The sequence below is a fragment of the Schistocerca serialis genome, chromosome 4, assembly GCF_023864345.2.
Source record: "Schistocerca serialis cubense isolate TAMUIC-IGC-003099 chromosome 4, iqSchSeri2.2, whole genome shotgun sequence".
In the NCBI taxonomy this organism is placed as follows: Eukaryota; Metazoa; Arthropoda; class Insecta; order Orthoptera; family Acrididae; genus Schistocerca; species Schistocerca serialis.
In genome coordinates this window covers 18,332,348-18,348,210 of record NC_064641.1, presented here as the reverse complement: position 1 = coordinate 18,348,210, position 15,863 = coordinate 18,332,348, and the positions used below count along the sequence as shown (strand labels likewise).

General features: G+C 45.6%; 1 protein-coding gene across 1 annotated transcript in view; it reads right to left on the bottom strand.

Annotated features, from left to right (window-relative positions):
- The window catches only part of LOC126473866 (mannose-binding protein C-like), a 793,976-nt gene that overhangs the window by 22,411 nt on the left and 755,702 nt on the right, over positions 1 to 15,863 (bottom strand). The window contains exon 3 of the mRNA XM_050101194.1: positions 4,947 to 5,062. Within this exon, the coding sequence (XP_049957151.1) occupies positions 4,947 to 5,062 (116 nt within the window). The remainder of the gene's footprint in view (positions 1 to 4,946; positions 5,063 to 15,863) is intronic.

Genomic DNA, 15,863 nt, shown 5'->3' with positions numbered 1-15,863 from the left:
TGCAATAAAGTGCACCATCACATTCGAAATGTTAACTGTGGCATTTGTCTTAGGAGTTTACGAGAGGCATAAACGTTTGAAACAGGGTGGAGAAGATGTTAGAGACGACGACCAGCCTGGACTGCCTAGCACATCGATTACTGACGACGCTGAGGAAAATGGTTCTGGAAATCGCCGAATCACCATAAGAGAGGTTGTTGATGATGTCGGCACATCCTTTGGCTGACACCAAGCAATTTTTTTCGGATGTTTTGGGCACGGAATGTGTACCAGCAAAGTTTGCTACAAAATTGTTGAATTTCGACCAGTAACGACGCTCAGGAATTGCTCAGTGAAGTCTACAATGGTCCACAATTAATGAAGAAGGTTATAACAGGTGTCGAGACATTGGTATGTGGGTACGATGTCGAAACCAAGGTCCAACCGTCCCTGTGGAAACTACCTGAAGTGCCAAAACTGAAGAAAATTCGAAAGATCCGATCACATGTGAAGGTTCTTCTCACTGTTTTCTTCGTTTAAAATGGGATAGTGGATTTCTTACTACCTGGAAGTAATGCGCCATTTTCGTGAAGAAATCCAGAGGAAACGACTAGAATCGTGGCAAAATCACTCGGGGAAACTGCATCACGGCAGCGCTCCTGTTCACACATAAACGCGTGCTCGTGATTTTTTGGCAAATAAACAAAACAGTGACGTTGCTTCAGCCACCGTATCTGCCGGACTTCTTCCCATTCCCACAGATGAGATAAAAACAGAATCTCTGAAGGGGTTGAACACCGTAACGAAAAGTGAGGTCCAGAAGTGCTTCCGAGACCGGAAAAGGAGCTGGCATAAATGTCTCATATGTTCTATTCTATTCTATCGCTTGCGCCTTGTTCCGCGGTTTCGCAGGGTCGGCCACAATTAGCCGGATTTGGCACGTTAATTGTTAGGGGTGGCCGGATGCCCTTCCTGCCGCCACCCCGTACCCCCCAGGACGGAATTAGTGTACCCCAGCTGTCTGCGTGTAGTGTAAATCGTGAAATAGTGTGAATGTGTTTCAGATGTCTGTGAGTCGTGTGACTGTGGCGGGACATTGGGACCAGCCCGGTATTCACCTAGTAGGATGTGGAAAACCGCCTAAAAACCACATCCAGGGTGGCCGGCACACCGGCCCTCGTCGTTAGTCCGCCGGGCGGATTCGATCCGGGACTGGCGCGCCTACCCGAGTCCAGGAAGCAGCGCGTTAGCGCTCTCGGTTACTCTGGCGGGTTGCATAAATGTGTTTGATATATATGTGGATGAGGTGCCTTTTGACCCTGCTTGGGTTCTTGGCCCTTCCCCTGCGTTACATCCGCCTCACAGTCGCACACCCACTCCGCCCCCAGCAACGTGGTTCTCTCAGCCAATGGGCGTCGTGCTTGCCCAAGAGGTATACGCCACGCCGCTCCGGCTGGCCTCCCCGCGGCCTACATAATTCTTATGAAACTAGTAGCGGCACAATCCTCGCGCACCGTCTGGACCGCGGCCGGTCCTCAATAACAGTCCAGGACGAGATGGCGCACTGAGATACGGCAAGTGGGGCGCCGTGCGCTGCCAGTCGCGTAGAACTGGCGCCAATGGGCTGTCCGCAGCTAAAGACTGAATTAGCGGCGATTTATTGGTGCGCACTCAATTAGGCTGGAAGAAACCTGCCCCACCGCTGCTAGCAGAGCTGTGAGTGTTCCCACGTTCCCCGCATTAACATACATTTTTTTTTCTTTACTGAAGTTCGATTCCCCCTGAAGGGGGCGGGCTGGCAGCAGCTTAGTATGCCGCTCTTCAGCCTACAGACTTTGTTTTAAAAAGGAGAAGATAATATATAATAAAAACAGGCGACAAAATCGGAAACAAAGAGTAACATGGCGAAAAAATCGTGGAACTTAAAACAGAGAACAAAGGGATGATGATGCTAATAAAATACATATGAAGCCAACAGGTAAAATAATAGACAGACAACTAAAAAACACGGCGACAGTCTGGTTTCTGTTCGCAACAGACATAAAATTCACACCCAGCGACAGCATGGTTTCTGTTCGCAACGCGGGAAAAGACGAAACAACAGTGAACATTCACTGGAACACTGCACTAAAATATGACATGCCACAGTCGAGAGCAGGTGGGGGGAAACTGGTCAGATGATGGGAAAATAAAAAAGGGGGGAAGGTGAGGAAAAGCGAAGGGGGGGAGGGGGGAAAGGAGCCAATGGAGGATGAGGACCCATAAGAGGGGTGGGGGGTGCTGGGCAGAGGCGACAGGGAGTGGGGAAGGCAGAGGACAGGAATACAAAAGGACTGGGGGGGAGAAGGGAGGTAGGGAGAGGTTTAGTGGGGAGAAAACAGGATGGAAGGGGGGGGGGAAGAGGGAGCCCAGGAAAAGGATGGAGGAAAAGAGGGGGGGAGGTGAGGATCAGAGTTGATAGGAGGGATAAATGGAGGGAGAGAGGGCATCATCCGGGAGGGGGAGTTGATGGAAGCCACCTTGGGAAAGGAGATGAAGGCTGTAGAGATGGAGGGTAGGGGGGACACAACAGTGAAGGAGCGGCAGAGGGCAGGGGTTGGAGAGGAGAGGAGCAACCAGGGGGTGAGGGGGATCAAGGCAGCGGGAGGTGTAGAGTATGCGGATATGTTCGAGGAATAGGAGAAGTGGGGGAAAGGAATGAGGTCGTAGAGGATCCGCGTGGGGGACGGGACGCGTACACGGAAGGCAAGGTGGATTGCGAGACGCTCGAGGATGTGGAGTGACATATAGAATTTGGGGGGGAGGGGGGGCAGTTATCCAGGCGGGACTGGCATAACAGAGGATGGGACGGATTAAGGATTTGTAGGTGTGGAGGATGGTAGAGGCGGGCAACCCCCATGTCCGGCCAGAGAGAAGTTTGAGGAGTCGGAGGCGGTTGTGGGCTTTGGATTGGATGGAGCGGAGATGAGGGATCCAGGTGAGGTGACGGTCAATGGTGAGGCCAAGGTAGGTGAGGGTGCGGGTGAGGTGGGCAGGACGGGCGCAGACAGTAAGGGAGAAATCCAGGAGCCGGAAGGAGCGAGTGGTACGACCTACGAAAACTAACATACACGGCGTCCCAAGCCTTTAGGATCAAAATTATACAAACTACAAACGATCTTAAACTGCGAATTAGGAGTTGAATATTTCAGTTGGTGCCAGGCCTGGGATGAACAATGGCGTATTATGCACGTACAGAACTTGTGAACTGCTTACTTTTCATAACAAACAACTGCCTGCCGCTTAGACGTCGTTGGAGCTACCTTGTTAGACGCCGTGGTGAAAAAAAGTAATAGGATAGCGACATGCAGATACACAGATGGCAGTAGTACCGCCTACACGAGGTATAAAAGCGCAGTGCACTGGCCGAGCTGGCCCCTCCCTCCCTTCTTCCCTTCTCCCTCATCTCCTTCCGCCTGGCAGATCGTCATCAGTGTGTCACGTCCGTGTTGTGTTTAGTGCTGTTTCTCCTGTGCGTCGAGAGGTGTGATTTTAATTGTGTGCTGGCCTCGTACTTAGTGTCACTGTCAGTGTTTGTTATGTGCTACCCCATCCGTCAATACTTTTATGCTCCGGTCATACTGCGCCTTGTTTATTTAATTGTCCCAGTGTGTGGTTTTTTTGTGTGCGCAACTTTTTTACGGTTTTTATCTCCATTTTACAGTCACCCCTATTTTTTCTATTGTCTTCCATGATGTCCCCTTTTTTTATAACTGTGTTCACCATTTTTAAATTTCTTCTCTTGTTTGTTCTTGACACTGTGATTCTGTCAGATACAGCAAAGGAGTTGGAAGAGCAGTTGAACGAAATGGACAGTGTCTTGAAAGGAGGACATAAAATGAACATCAACAAAAGCAATACGAGGATAATGGATTGTAGTCGAATTAAGTCGGGTGTTGCTGAGGGAAGTAGATTAGGAAATGAGACACTTAAAGTAGTAAAGGAGTTTTGCTATTTGGGGAGCAAAATAACTGATGATGGTCGAAGTAGAGAGCATATAAAATGTAGACTGGCAGTGGCAAGGAAAGCGTTTCTGAAGAAGAGAAATTTGTTAACATCGAGTATAGATTTAAGTGTCAGGAAGTCGTTTCTGAAAGTATTTGTATGGAGTGTAGCCATGTATGGAAGTGAAACATGGACAATAAATAGTTTGGACAAGAAGAGAATAAGCTTTCGAAATGTGGTGCTACAGAAGAATGCAGAAGATTAGATAGGTAGATCACATAACTAATGAGGAGGTACTGAATAGAATTGGCGAGAAGAGGAGTTTGTGGCACAACTTGACTAGAAGAAGGGATCGCTTGGTAGGACATGTTCTGAGGCATCAAGGGATTACCAGTTTAGTACTGGAGGGCAGCGTGGAGGCTAAAAATCATAGAGGGAGACCAAGAGATGAATACACTAAACAGATTCGGAAGGATGTAGGCTGCAGTAGGTACTGGGAGATGAAGCAGCTTGCACAGGGTAGAATAGCATGGAGAGCTGCATCAAGCCAGTCTCAGGACTGAAGACAACAACAATAACAACAAGGACCTTGTAGACAAGTTAAGAGAAATTAGGGTTCTGACGAAGCCATACGAACAGTTATTTTTCTTTCGGTACACCAGTCGGAGCTCGGGCTGCATCTGTAATGACTTCATATTGACTTTTCGTGAAACACTGAGATAAACCCTTTCGTTGACGGAGTGTTCGAACGTGCGCGCACTCTTATAGTTAGACCTCCTCGCTAGAAGGTGCTCACTTGTTTTCGTTGGCTTTTGTATAACAGCGTTGAGCCTACACTAGCACAGTCTCGGCTGAAACCTCTCAGAAGGCGGTGAGTAGGGCGTTCAGGGAACTTGGGCCTCAATAGTGTAAAATGGGTTCCGCAAGTACACCGCTCACGCACAAGCAGCGAGTGAGTGCCGTGGCCGGCGTGCGGCGCTCACCTTGAAGAAGATGCCGAGGTAGTAGCGCTTCTCGCCCAGCTTGAGCAGCGGCATGGTCCACCTGTTGACCACCGCGGCTCCTGCGCTCTCGTCCACGCAGTTGGTGCACTCCCCACCTGTGGGCACACGAGAGCACGAGTCACACCATGCTGCTCCACTGCAAAACGTAAACACCACATAAACACTGCACTGATCAGGACGGGCCGTGTTCCAGGCTGTGAAATATACCAACTGTATCTCTTGCCATATGGTATTAAGTTTCTGACATTAAGATGAAATGCGCTCAGTTGGGTTTTAGCTGGGTTGGACGAAGCTGATTGTTAGAGTAACAGACACTCAGCTCCCTCAACGCATCTGTCGAGTAGCTTTCAGCATTTTCAGATTATTCCCCGTCTGGTCGTATATAAACCACACCAGTGGCAAGACGCAATCAGTACCTTCACTGCGCGATAACAACGGTAAAGTCGCTGATGACAGTGCCACCAAAGCAGAGTTATTGAACACCGTTTTCCGAAACTCCTTCACCAAAGAAGGCGAAGTAAATATTCCCGAATTCCAATCAAGATGTCAAACAGAAGTAGATATCCTCGTAGTAACGAAGCAGCTTAAATCACTTAATAAAGGCAAGGCCTCCGGTCCAGATTGTATACCAGTCAGGTTCCTCTCAGAGTATGCTGATAAAATAGCTCCATATTTGGCAATTATATACAACCACTCGCTCACAGAAAGATACGTACCTAAAGACTGGAAAATTGCTCAAGTCACACCAATACCCAAAAAGGGAAGTAGGAGTAATCCGCTGAATTACAGGCCTATATCACTAACGTCACTTTGCAGTAGGGTTTTAGAACTTATATTGTATTCGAACATTATGAAGTACCTCGAAGAAAACGATTTATTGACGTATAGTCAACCCGGATTCAGAAAATATCGTTCTTGTGAAAACAAACTCATGAAGTAATAAATGCTGTCGACAGGGGATGTCAGATTGATTCCATATTTCTAGATTTCCAGAAGGCTTTCGTCACCGTTCCTCACAAGCGTCTCCTAATCAAACTGCGTGCCTACGGAGTATCGCCTCAGTTGTGCGACTGGATTCGTGATTTCCTGTCAGAAAGGTCACAGTTCGTAGTAATAGACGGAAAGTCATAGAGTAAAACAGAAGTAATATCCGGCGTTTACCATGGAAGTGTTATAGGCCCTCTATTGTTCCTGATCTATATTAACGACATTGGAGACAATCTGAGTAGCCGTCTTAGATTGTTTGCAGATGATGCTGTCATTTACCGTCTTGTAAAGTCATCAGATGATCAAAACGACTTGCAAAATGGTTTGGATAAGATATCTGTATGGTGCGAAAAGTGGCAGTTGACCCTGAATAAAGAAAAGTGCGAAGTTATTCACGAGGGTACTAAAATAAATCCGCTAGATTTCGTTTACGCGATAAGTCACTCAAATCTGAGGGCTGTAAATTCAACTAAATACTTAGGGATTACAATTACATATAACCTAAATTGGAACGATCACATAGATAATATTGTGGGTACAGCAAACCAAATACTGGCAGAACACTTAGAAGGTGCAACAGGTCTACCAAAGAGACAGCTTACATATACCACGCTTGTCCGCCCTATTCTGGAGTATTGCTGTGCGGTGTGGGGTTCACATCAGGTGGGACTGACGGATGACATCGAATAAGTACAAAGAAGGGCAGCTCGTTTTGTATTATCGCGAAATAGGGAGACAGTGTCACAGACATGATAAGTGAACTGGAGTTACAATCATTAAAACAAAGGCATTTTTCGTTGCGACGGGATATTCTCATGAAATTTCAATCACCAGTTTTCTCCTCCGATTGCGAAAACATTCTTTTGGCACCCACCTACATAGGGATAAATGATCATCACGATAAAATAAGAAATCAGGGCTCGCACGGAATAATGTAAGCGCTCGTTTTTCCCGCGTGCCGTTCGAGAGTGGAACGGTAGAGATACAGCATGAATGTGGTTCATTGAACCCTTTGCCAGGCACTTGATTGTGAATAGCAGAATAATCACGTAGATGTAGATTAGTTAGATGTAGGTTAGTTAGGTTTAAGTAGTTCTAAGTTCTAGGGGATTGATGACCTCAGATGTTAAGTCCCATAGTGCTCAGAGCCATTTTTTGAGGTAGAGAGTAGTGGGGTAAAGGATCTGTACATCATATTTTGGTACCACCGTTTTTTTCTGCTTTCGACTGGCGTCACAGGTCTGTGCGGCGTATCTTTGACTTATAGGAAGACTTCGACAGAGGTCTGCACCGTCGCGTTGTTAAATACGTGCATACGCAATATTCGGACAGATGTGCGATTTCATCAAGTTAACTTCCTTTAGGAATGTGGATGTACTCAACGACTGTGATGTGACCTTGAAAATGATGCAGTACATCAGTCGTCCTTTCCTTCGAGGTTTCATTAAGCAAATCTAGTTTTCGACTACGTACTAGACTCGTGTTTTTCGGGCTTCTGTCACAGTTCGTTGAAGACTGACGGGGGACTGACGTACTAGGACGTGCATTGATACAATGAAATAGTGTATCGATAATGGCTAGGCACTAGGCGAAATCAAGATTTGCTTAATGAAACCTGAAAGGAAAGGACGATTGATTGCTATCCTCTATTGTTTTGAAAGATGTACGATTTGTTTGAAGACTTTCCAGCGATCAGAACTCAGTAGGTAATCCCTCATGGAGAAACGTAATTAGAAGCGAATATAGCGTCAGATGTAGGTCAAAAATGGTTCAAGTGGTTCTGAGCACTATGGGACTTAACATCTGAGGTCATCAGTCCCCTAGAACTTAGAACTACGTAAACCTAGCTTACCTAAGGACATCACACACATCCAGGCAGGATTCGAACCTGCTACCGTAGCGGTCGCGCGGTTCCGCACTGAAGCGCTTAGAACCGCTCGACCAACCCGGCCGGCGATGTAGGTCATGGTAGTGTTATACGGCTGCTGCTATTTGCGATATATGGGTCTATAAAATAATAAAGGCGTGGTGGAAATAGCCTGAGCAATAGGAGGCTGTTTGCAGAGGGCGCGATTGGGTACAGGGACGTGACATCACCCAGAAACTCGCTACGAAATGCAGAGAGGTTTGCAGATGGTCAGTGCATGTTGCGAAGATTGGCAACTGACTTTCAACGTGAAAAAATGTAATGGGATTAGGGTGGTTGTTGTGGTCTTCAGTCCTGAGACTGGTTTGATGCAGCTCTCCATGCTACTCTATCCTGTGCAAGCTTCATCTCCCAGTACCTACTGCAACCTACATCCTTCTGAATCTGCTTAGTGTATTGATCTCTTGGTCTCCCTCTACGATTTTTACCCTCCACGCTGCCCTCCAATGCTAAATTTGTGATCCCTTGATGCCTCAAAACATGTCCTACCGACCGATCCCTTCTTCTAGTCAAGTTGTGCCACAAACTTCTCTTCTCCCCAATCCTATTCAATACCTCCTCATTAGTTACGTGATCTACCCACCTTATCTTCAGCATTCTTCTGTAGCACCACATTTCGAAAGCTTCTATTCTCTTCTTGTCCAAACTGGTTATCGTCCATGTTTCACTTCCATACATGGCTACACTCCATACAAATACTTTCAGAAACGACTTCCTCACACTTAAATCTATACTCGATGTTAACAAATTTCTCTTCTTCAGAAACGCTTTCCTTGCCATTGCCAGTCTACATTTTATATCCTCTCTACTTCGACCATCATCAGTTATTTTACTCCCTAAATAGCAAAACTCCTTTACTACTTTAAGTGTCTCATTTCCTAATCTAATCCCCTCAGCATCACCCGATTTAATTTGACTACATTCCATTATCCTCGTTTTGCTTTTGTTGATGTTCATCTTATATCCTCCTTTCAAGACACTGTCCATTCCGTTCAACTGCTCTTCCAAGTCCTTTGCTGTCTCTGACAGAATTACGTCATCGGCGAACCTCAAAGTTTTTATTTCTTCTCCATGGATTTTAATACCTACTCCGAATTTTTCTTTTGTTTCCTTTACTGCTTGCTCAATATACAGATTGAATAACATCGGGGAGAGGCTACAACCCTGTCTCACTCCTTTCCCAAGCACTGCTTCCCTTTCATGCCCCTCGACTCTTATAACTGCCATCTGGTTTCTGTACAAATTGTAAATAGCCTTTCGCTCCCTGTATTTTACCCCTGCCACCTTCAGAATTTGAAAGAGAGTATTCCAGTTAACGTTGTCAAAAGCTTTCTCTAAGTCTACAAATGCTAGAAACGTAGGTTTGCCTTTTCTTACTCTTTCTTCTAAGATAACTCGTAAGGTTAGTATTGCCTCACGTGTTCCAACATTTCTACGGAATCCAAACTGATCTTCCCCGAGGTCCGCTTCTACCAGTTTTTCCATTCGTCTGTAAAGAATTCGCGTTAGTATTTTGCAGCTGTGACTTATTAAACTGATAGTTCGGTAATTTTCACATCTGTCAACACCTGCTTTCTTTGGAATTGGAATTATTATATTCTTCTTGAAGTCTGTGGGTATTTCGCCTGTCTCATACATCTTGCTCACCAGATGGTAGAGTTTTGTCATGACTGGCTCTGCCAAGGCCATCAGTAGTTCTAATGGAATGTTGTCTACTGCCGGGATTAGGGTAAATAGACGAAAGGATCCGGTCTGTCACTGGAATCAAGTTTCAAGTATCTAGGAGTTTCTGTCCGGAATGATTTAAAAAATGGCTCTGAGTACTATGGGACTCAACTGCTGTGGTCATTAGTCCCCTAGAACTTAGAACTAATTAAACCTAACCAACCCAAGAACATCACACACACCCATGCCCGAGGCAGGATTCGAACCTGCGACCGTAGCAGCAGCGCGGCTCCGGACTGGAGCGCCTAGAACCGCACAGACACCGCAGCCGGTCCCGGAATGATTTAACGTGGTTTGATCGCACGTGGTCAAGGCAGACGCTACATACAGATGTGTTGGGAGACTCCTAAGAAAGTCAAATTCTCACATATTTAACATAAGAAGAAGCTAGAGATGCATTTATGAAGCGATTGTAACTTGTGAAAATGTAGTAATAGACTTACAGTTGATGGATTGTTTAAGAGGCTGTAGTTTCTATGGTACAATACACGAGGAAGAAGCACATAATGTTCTGAACAACTATCAGATTCATATTCCAGGAGAGAGCTTCAAAAATATGTGAATCTTCAGAGACGAAGAAAGCATGATAATTCTTAATCACTACCAGCACAGCGTCACTTTAGACCCGGCATCAGAGAAGGCAGTGGCATGACAAATGTCATCACTGGACTTTGAATGCATGATGTTCCCAAGGTGTATTACGAGCTTCAGATTCAGAGTTCTTGAAGCCTACCAGCGGTCTCGGCTTGGTGGACATTCCTAGACCATAGCTTACGCATCGTTTCCCAGTAACTGAGTAAAGGAAGACAGCTCGTCACTTCAACAGAGACTTCAGTGCCGGACAACGGAGAGAACCACAGCTGCATCCGCTAGATGACATCCTACGTGCCGAAAAGCTCGAAGTCCAACGTCAGATTGAAGGAAGTGTGATGGAACGTGGTGGGCGTGCTGCAGCACACCGGCCACAGAGATACGTGCTGTGACTGCCGGTTTGACGCTCGTGATGCGCAGATAGAACCGTGCCAGAATTCTGACAATATCTGCACCTAGCATTAGCTCGTAATTCCTTTGCATCATAGTGGTGTCGGGGTCGTTATAGGATGTCGTGTGCAGGTCGATAGGGTGCGTACTGTCAGCTCCCGGGCGTTCGTGCAATCGCAAGAGCTCAGTTGGTATTATCATTGAGGTGTCAGGTCAGAGGGGTGTTCTGAACACAATTTCGACACAAAGCAGCTCAATAGCTGGAAGTGGAAGGGGTAGGCTAGCAATAGAACAGTGCATCACCATTGACTAGACACTCATTTACTGAACACATAAGTCAGGTATTACCCAAAAGGAACAATCGGTACAAATTACAAAATAATATTCTTTTCCTTTAAGTCACTCAAACATTTAAACAGGCAAATAGCAATCATTTAACTGAAAGCCTTTTAAGAAAGCAAGACTAGAAAATTTGAATGACGAGTTAAAATCATATTTAAATAGGCTCTGACCGAGCACATATTTTAAAACGAAATACTTCCTTTAAGGAACCAGTGATCAAAATTAATTACATAATCCTCAACAACCATATTACATCCAAGACATTAAAGATTAAACAGTAACATATAACATCAGAGAGCTGCAGTCCCAAGTTTTAAGCAGCACGCTTCAGATGGACTGCACTGCAACAGTACAATACAAGTCCCTCAGAGGATCTCCCCACACAGGAAGTTATTGCCGCAATCGACAAAATATCAACATCATTCCAAGTACAGACCTAAAACAAACTAAAAGCTCTCTTAAGTTTGTTACAGTTAATTCCCTTTCAACATAACATACACCACAAGTCTACGCTAGGACGGCACCGACACCCCGCAATTTAGCACGCGAAAAACTGCAGCGATGCACTCATCCCGTAGCTTTACAAAATCCAAGAACAGAGAGCCAGCTCTCCAATAGCGGAACATTTAACCACGCGCAGCGTGCGGGTTTGCGGGATGCTGATCTCGCCCTTAACCTCAACACCAGTTCAAATACTAGTCAACCTACAATCTTGAACCACCATACACATTCCTTCGGTTACTGCATAGAAAGCCAATGTGATAGGCAAACAGACCAGCATATGATAAAAACTTAAGCAACTTCCTTACTAAACAACCCTTATGAATAGTAGCCGTAAATTTTTTTTTAAACGTGAGCACACCCACAGTCAAATGACAAACAACGCCAATCATAAGGACAGTAGCACGTAAGCAGGGAGCAATGGTAACTTCTGCTTAGATTGGCTACAAATCAGCGCGTGATTTAACACACCACAGAACAGTCTTTACAACATAACCATCAATACAATAGCAAATTACTCACACGTGTACTCCCCCACGATTTCGATTCGCAAAGCCATAGACAAAACGTGGAGAACGTATCACTTGGACCAACATAATGGAGCTCCCTCAGTTACCCCACATAACTGACTCCCTTAGTTGCACAGCAAAGAACCAGACCTAATGGAACCACCGCAGTTTTCGCCTCTAAATTGTCACAGTACAAGTGAGACTCAATCACAAAGGTAATTTTACATCACCAGTTCCCGTATAGTCAATACAAGCGCTAGATTTTCACCCGTTTATAACGGCAGGCAGCAACATCGTACGGAAAAGAACGTAGAGACAAGCTCTTACCAATTCTCTTCTCCGAAAGCAGCCACCGCAAGTCTCGGGAACCACTGGGACATCCAATGCAAAAATCGTTACTCCTTCACACAAATTAGAGGACGCCCGCTTCCCGATGCTTGCTACGGCGCCTTCCGTTCAGAGCCAACTTGTACGAGGGCCGTTCAGAAAGTAACCTCTGGTTGATTTAAAAAAATACACCAAGTTAAATAAAAATATTTTAATATATACATCTTACAACTACATCTTTGCACTATTTTTCTACATAGTCTCCATAGCGATTGAGGCACTTATCGTATCTCTTCACAAGCTTTGAAATTCCTTCTGCATAAAAATCACCTGCTTGTGCCTGGAGCCAGCCTGTGACCGCATCTTTGAGCTCTTCGTCATCATCAAACCGCTGTGACCCGAGCCATTTCTTCAAATGCATGAAGAGGTGATAATCACTTGGCGCCAGGTGTGGGCTGTAAGGTGGATGGTTGATAACGTCCCACTTGAAGGACTCAAGAAGGGCCGTTGTTCTGCGAGCAGAGTGAGGACGGGCGTTATCGTGCAAAAAAACGATACCGGAAGTCAGCATACTACGGCGTTTGTTCTGTATAGCCCGTCGTAACTTTTTTATTGTTTCACAGTACACGTCTTGATTAATGGTCATACCACGTTCCATGAATTCAACCAACAACACCCCTTTGGCATCCCAAAACACCGTTGCCATCAGTTTTCTGGCAGAAAAATCTTGCGAGGCTTTTCTTGGTTTGGTAGGCGAATTTGAATGTGCCCACATCTTTGATTGTTCTTTTGTCTCAGGGTTCACGTACTTAATGCAGGTTTCGTCACCGGTCACGATTCTGCTTAACAATGGTTCTCCTTCGTCCTCATAACGTGACAGAAAGTCTAATGCAGAGGCCATTCTTTGAGTTTTGTGGTGGTCGGTAAGAATTTTGGGCACCCATCGTGCACAGAACTTACGGTAATCCAATCTTGCTGTCACTATCTCGTACAAGAGAGTCTTAGAAATCTGTGGAAAACCAGTAGACAACTCCGACATTGAGAAACGTCGATTTTCACGAACTTTTGCATCAACTGTCTGAACGAGTTCGTCAGTCACCAATAATGGTCTACCACTCCTCTCTTCATCATGAACGTTTTCTCGTCCACTTTTAAATAAACGTACCCATTCACGGACAACTCCTTCACTCATAACTCTTGGTCCGTACACGGCACAAAGCTCACGATGAATAGCTGCTGCAGAATATCCTTTGGCTGTAAAAAACCTTATGACAGCACGCGCTTCACATTTGGCGGGGTTTTCTATAGCAGCACACATTTCAAACTGCCACAAAAACTAAACTAGCGCAGGTACGACGTTCACTCGACCACGGCTTGATGCCGACTGACCTGTTGAGTGCGTGAACGCACAGATGGCGTCGCTACTCCCCCCACAACCCGCACTGTGACCAATCGGAGGTTACTTTCTGAACCGCCCTCGTATATCTCCGTGCGATAGGTCCGGTCCCACACTCGCTGCGTCATCCCGACAACCGTCTTCCACCACGTCCCGGAGGACACCCCCCCACAGGACCTCCGCTTCGTCACTCCTCGCGTAGGCCCCAGAGGGCGCTGCTTACCGCCCTGACCGTGGCAGGAAAGAGAAACCACCAGAGTGGCACTATCGATATGAGCCGCCACGGCACAAACATTCTTTATTCAGTCTAGCACACGTACAGAGATTGAGCTCAGTGACTCGGCGGCGTGAGAAGACACCTTGCAGCAGCTGCTAGCGACGTGGGGGCGTGTTTGGCCGCGGGACAGGAGAGATGCTTCAGCGAAGTGGCAGCGGCTGGTGTAGCCTCGCCAGCGTGACACACGTCTCCGGGGTTCGGCAGGCAGCATGCGCATATGTGCTGGACCGCCCGCCGCTCCAGTGCTGTGCTGTGCTGATGTGCACGCCCCGAATTCAGCACCCTTGATGTCGCTAAGAGACCGGACGAAGTCCCCCTGGAAATGGTCCCCTGTCGGTGGCGTCAGCCAGAGCACCAGAATTATCGAGTCTAATGCTCGGTTTACACTAGCAAGTTATTGCAGCAATTTACTTGCGCGGAGGAACTTACCGCGCGAGCTGCGAGTGTAAACATATCGCCAAGTCGACTTGCGACCGTAACAATTTATTGCGGAAGTGACTTGCTGCAGGTTTTCCGCTTCCAGTGTGAACACCATGCAAGAAGTATCTGCAAGTAACTTGCAGCTTTTAGGATTTATTTCTATTTCCTGCAAGTAGGAAGCGCAAGTTATAGTAACTATGTCGTCTGCATAACACTCATATTTAACATTTTACTTAATGTGGCGACTTAATTTTATGCAACCATCTTACGCATTATATGCAAACAAATTTCAGAAATGGAGGAGAAACTGGAATCGATGAAGCAGGATACAGAACATTTTATTGAAGCCGTGGAGAGCTATCCCGAAATATGGAACGTGCATAACCGAGACTTTAAGGATAGAGTGAAGAAGATGAGCGCATTAAATGAAATCTCGTCGATATTCGACACATCTGCGAAAGAAGTGCACAGAAAGTAGCATAACTTGAAGACACGACCCCTTTGCCACCTGCACCCACTAGCTTGTTGTTTTAGGAGTCTAGAAAAAGACGATGTGTAATTATTACATGTTCTTTTTAATTACCTTGTCACTTTTCATTTTATGAGCATTAGAAAAAAAAAACATTTTTATAAGCATATCATTCTGTAAAATGCAGTTTATTACAATAAAAATTTAATTTCATTGTTGTGTTTTCACATACCTTCAAATAATTTTCCCTTTTCAAGACGTCAAAAATGGCTCTACATACATCGGGTACGATCAGAGAAATCGTGCTGACGGGAATATGAAACAAGTGCATTAGGGACTTGTATGGGTCTCCTACAAAGAAAAGATTTCAAAATTCAAACTTTTTTTGGTTGTATGTTTCACGTAAATAAATGAAATGCCTATTGTATTCGTAGCTCGCCTGTAGCTATAAACCGTAGAGTGAGTAGCAAACGTTCTTTTGCTGAAATATCAGTACGGAAGTTTGTGTCTCGTTTTGATATGACGGGCGCTATTAACATCAACAAATACTCCAGATCATTTCAGGACATTCTGGAAAAGTTTTCAAAAGTATCCATGGTCTCGATACTAAGTTCTTGCAAAAGGTTATTATAGGAACCATTTTGCGATCTTCTCATTATCCACTCTCTAACCCAAATATTTTTCTTTTTCACGTTTTGCATTACAAGAGATGCAGCATATCTCACCTACCTACTTGTTATTTTATACTTCGGCTGACACTCGTAGTGGCACCGAAAGCATATGTAAACAGTATCAGCAAGTTGTTGACGCAAGTTTCTTGCTAAAGAACTTGTGGAAGAATATTGCTTAATTCTTGCGCTGTTGTGTAAACATAGCTTCAAGCGGCTAGCAATAACTTGCAGCAATAACTTCTGCAAGCGATTGCTAGTGTAAACCCAGCTTCAGAGCGGGTCGCAAACCCACAGGTAGTGGATGACGCCGCTAGACACAGACCTCGCTGATAGGCCCACGTAGGGCCGATAGCTGGTGCGGAGA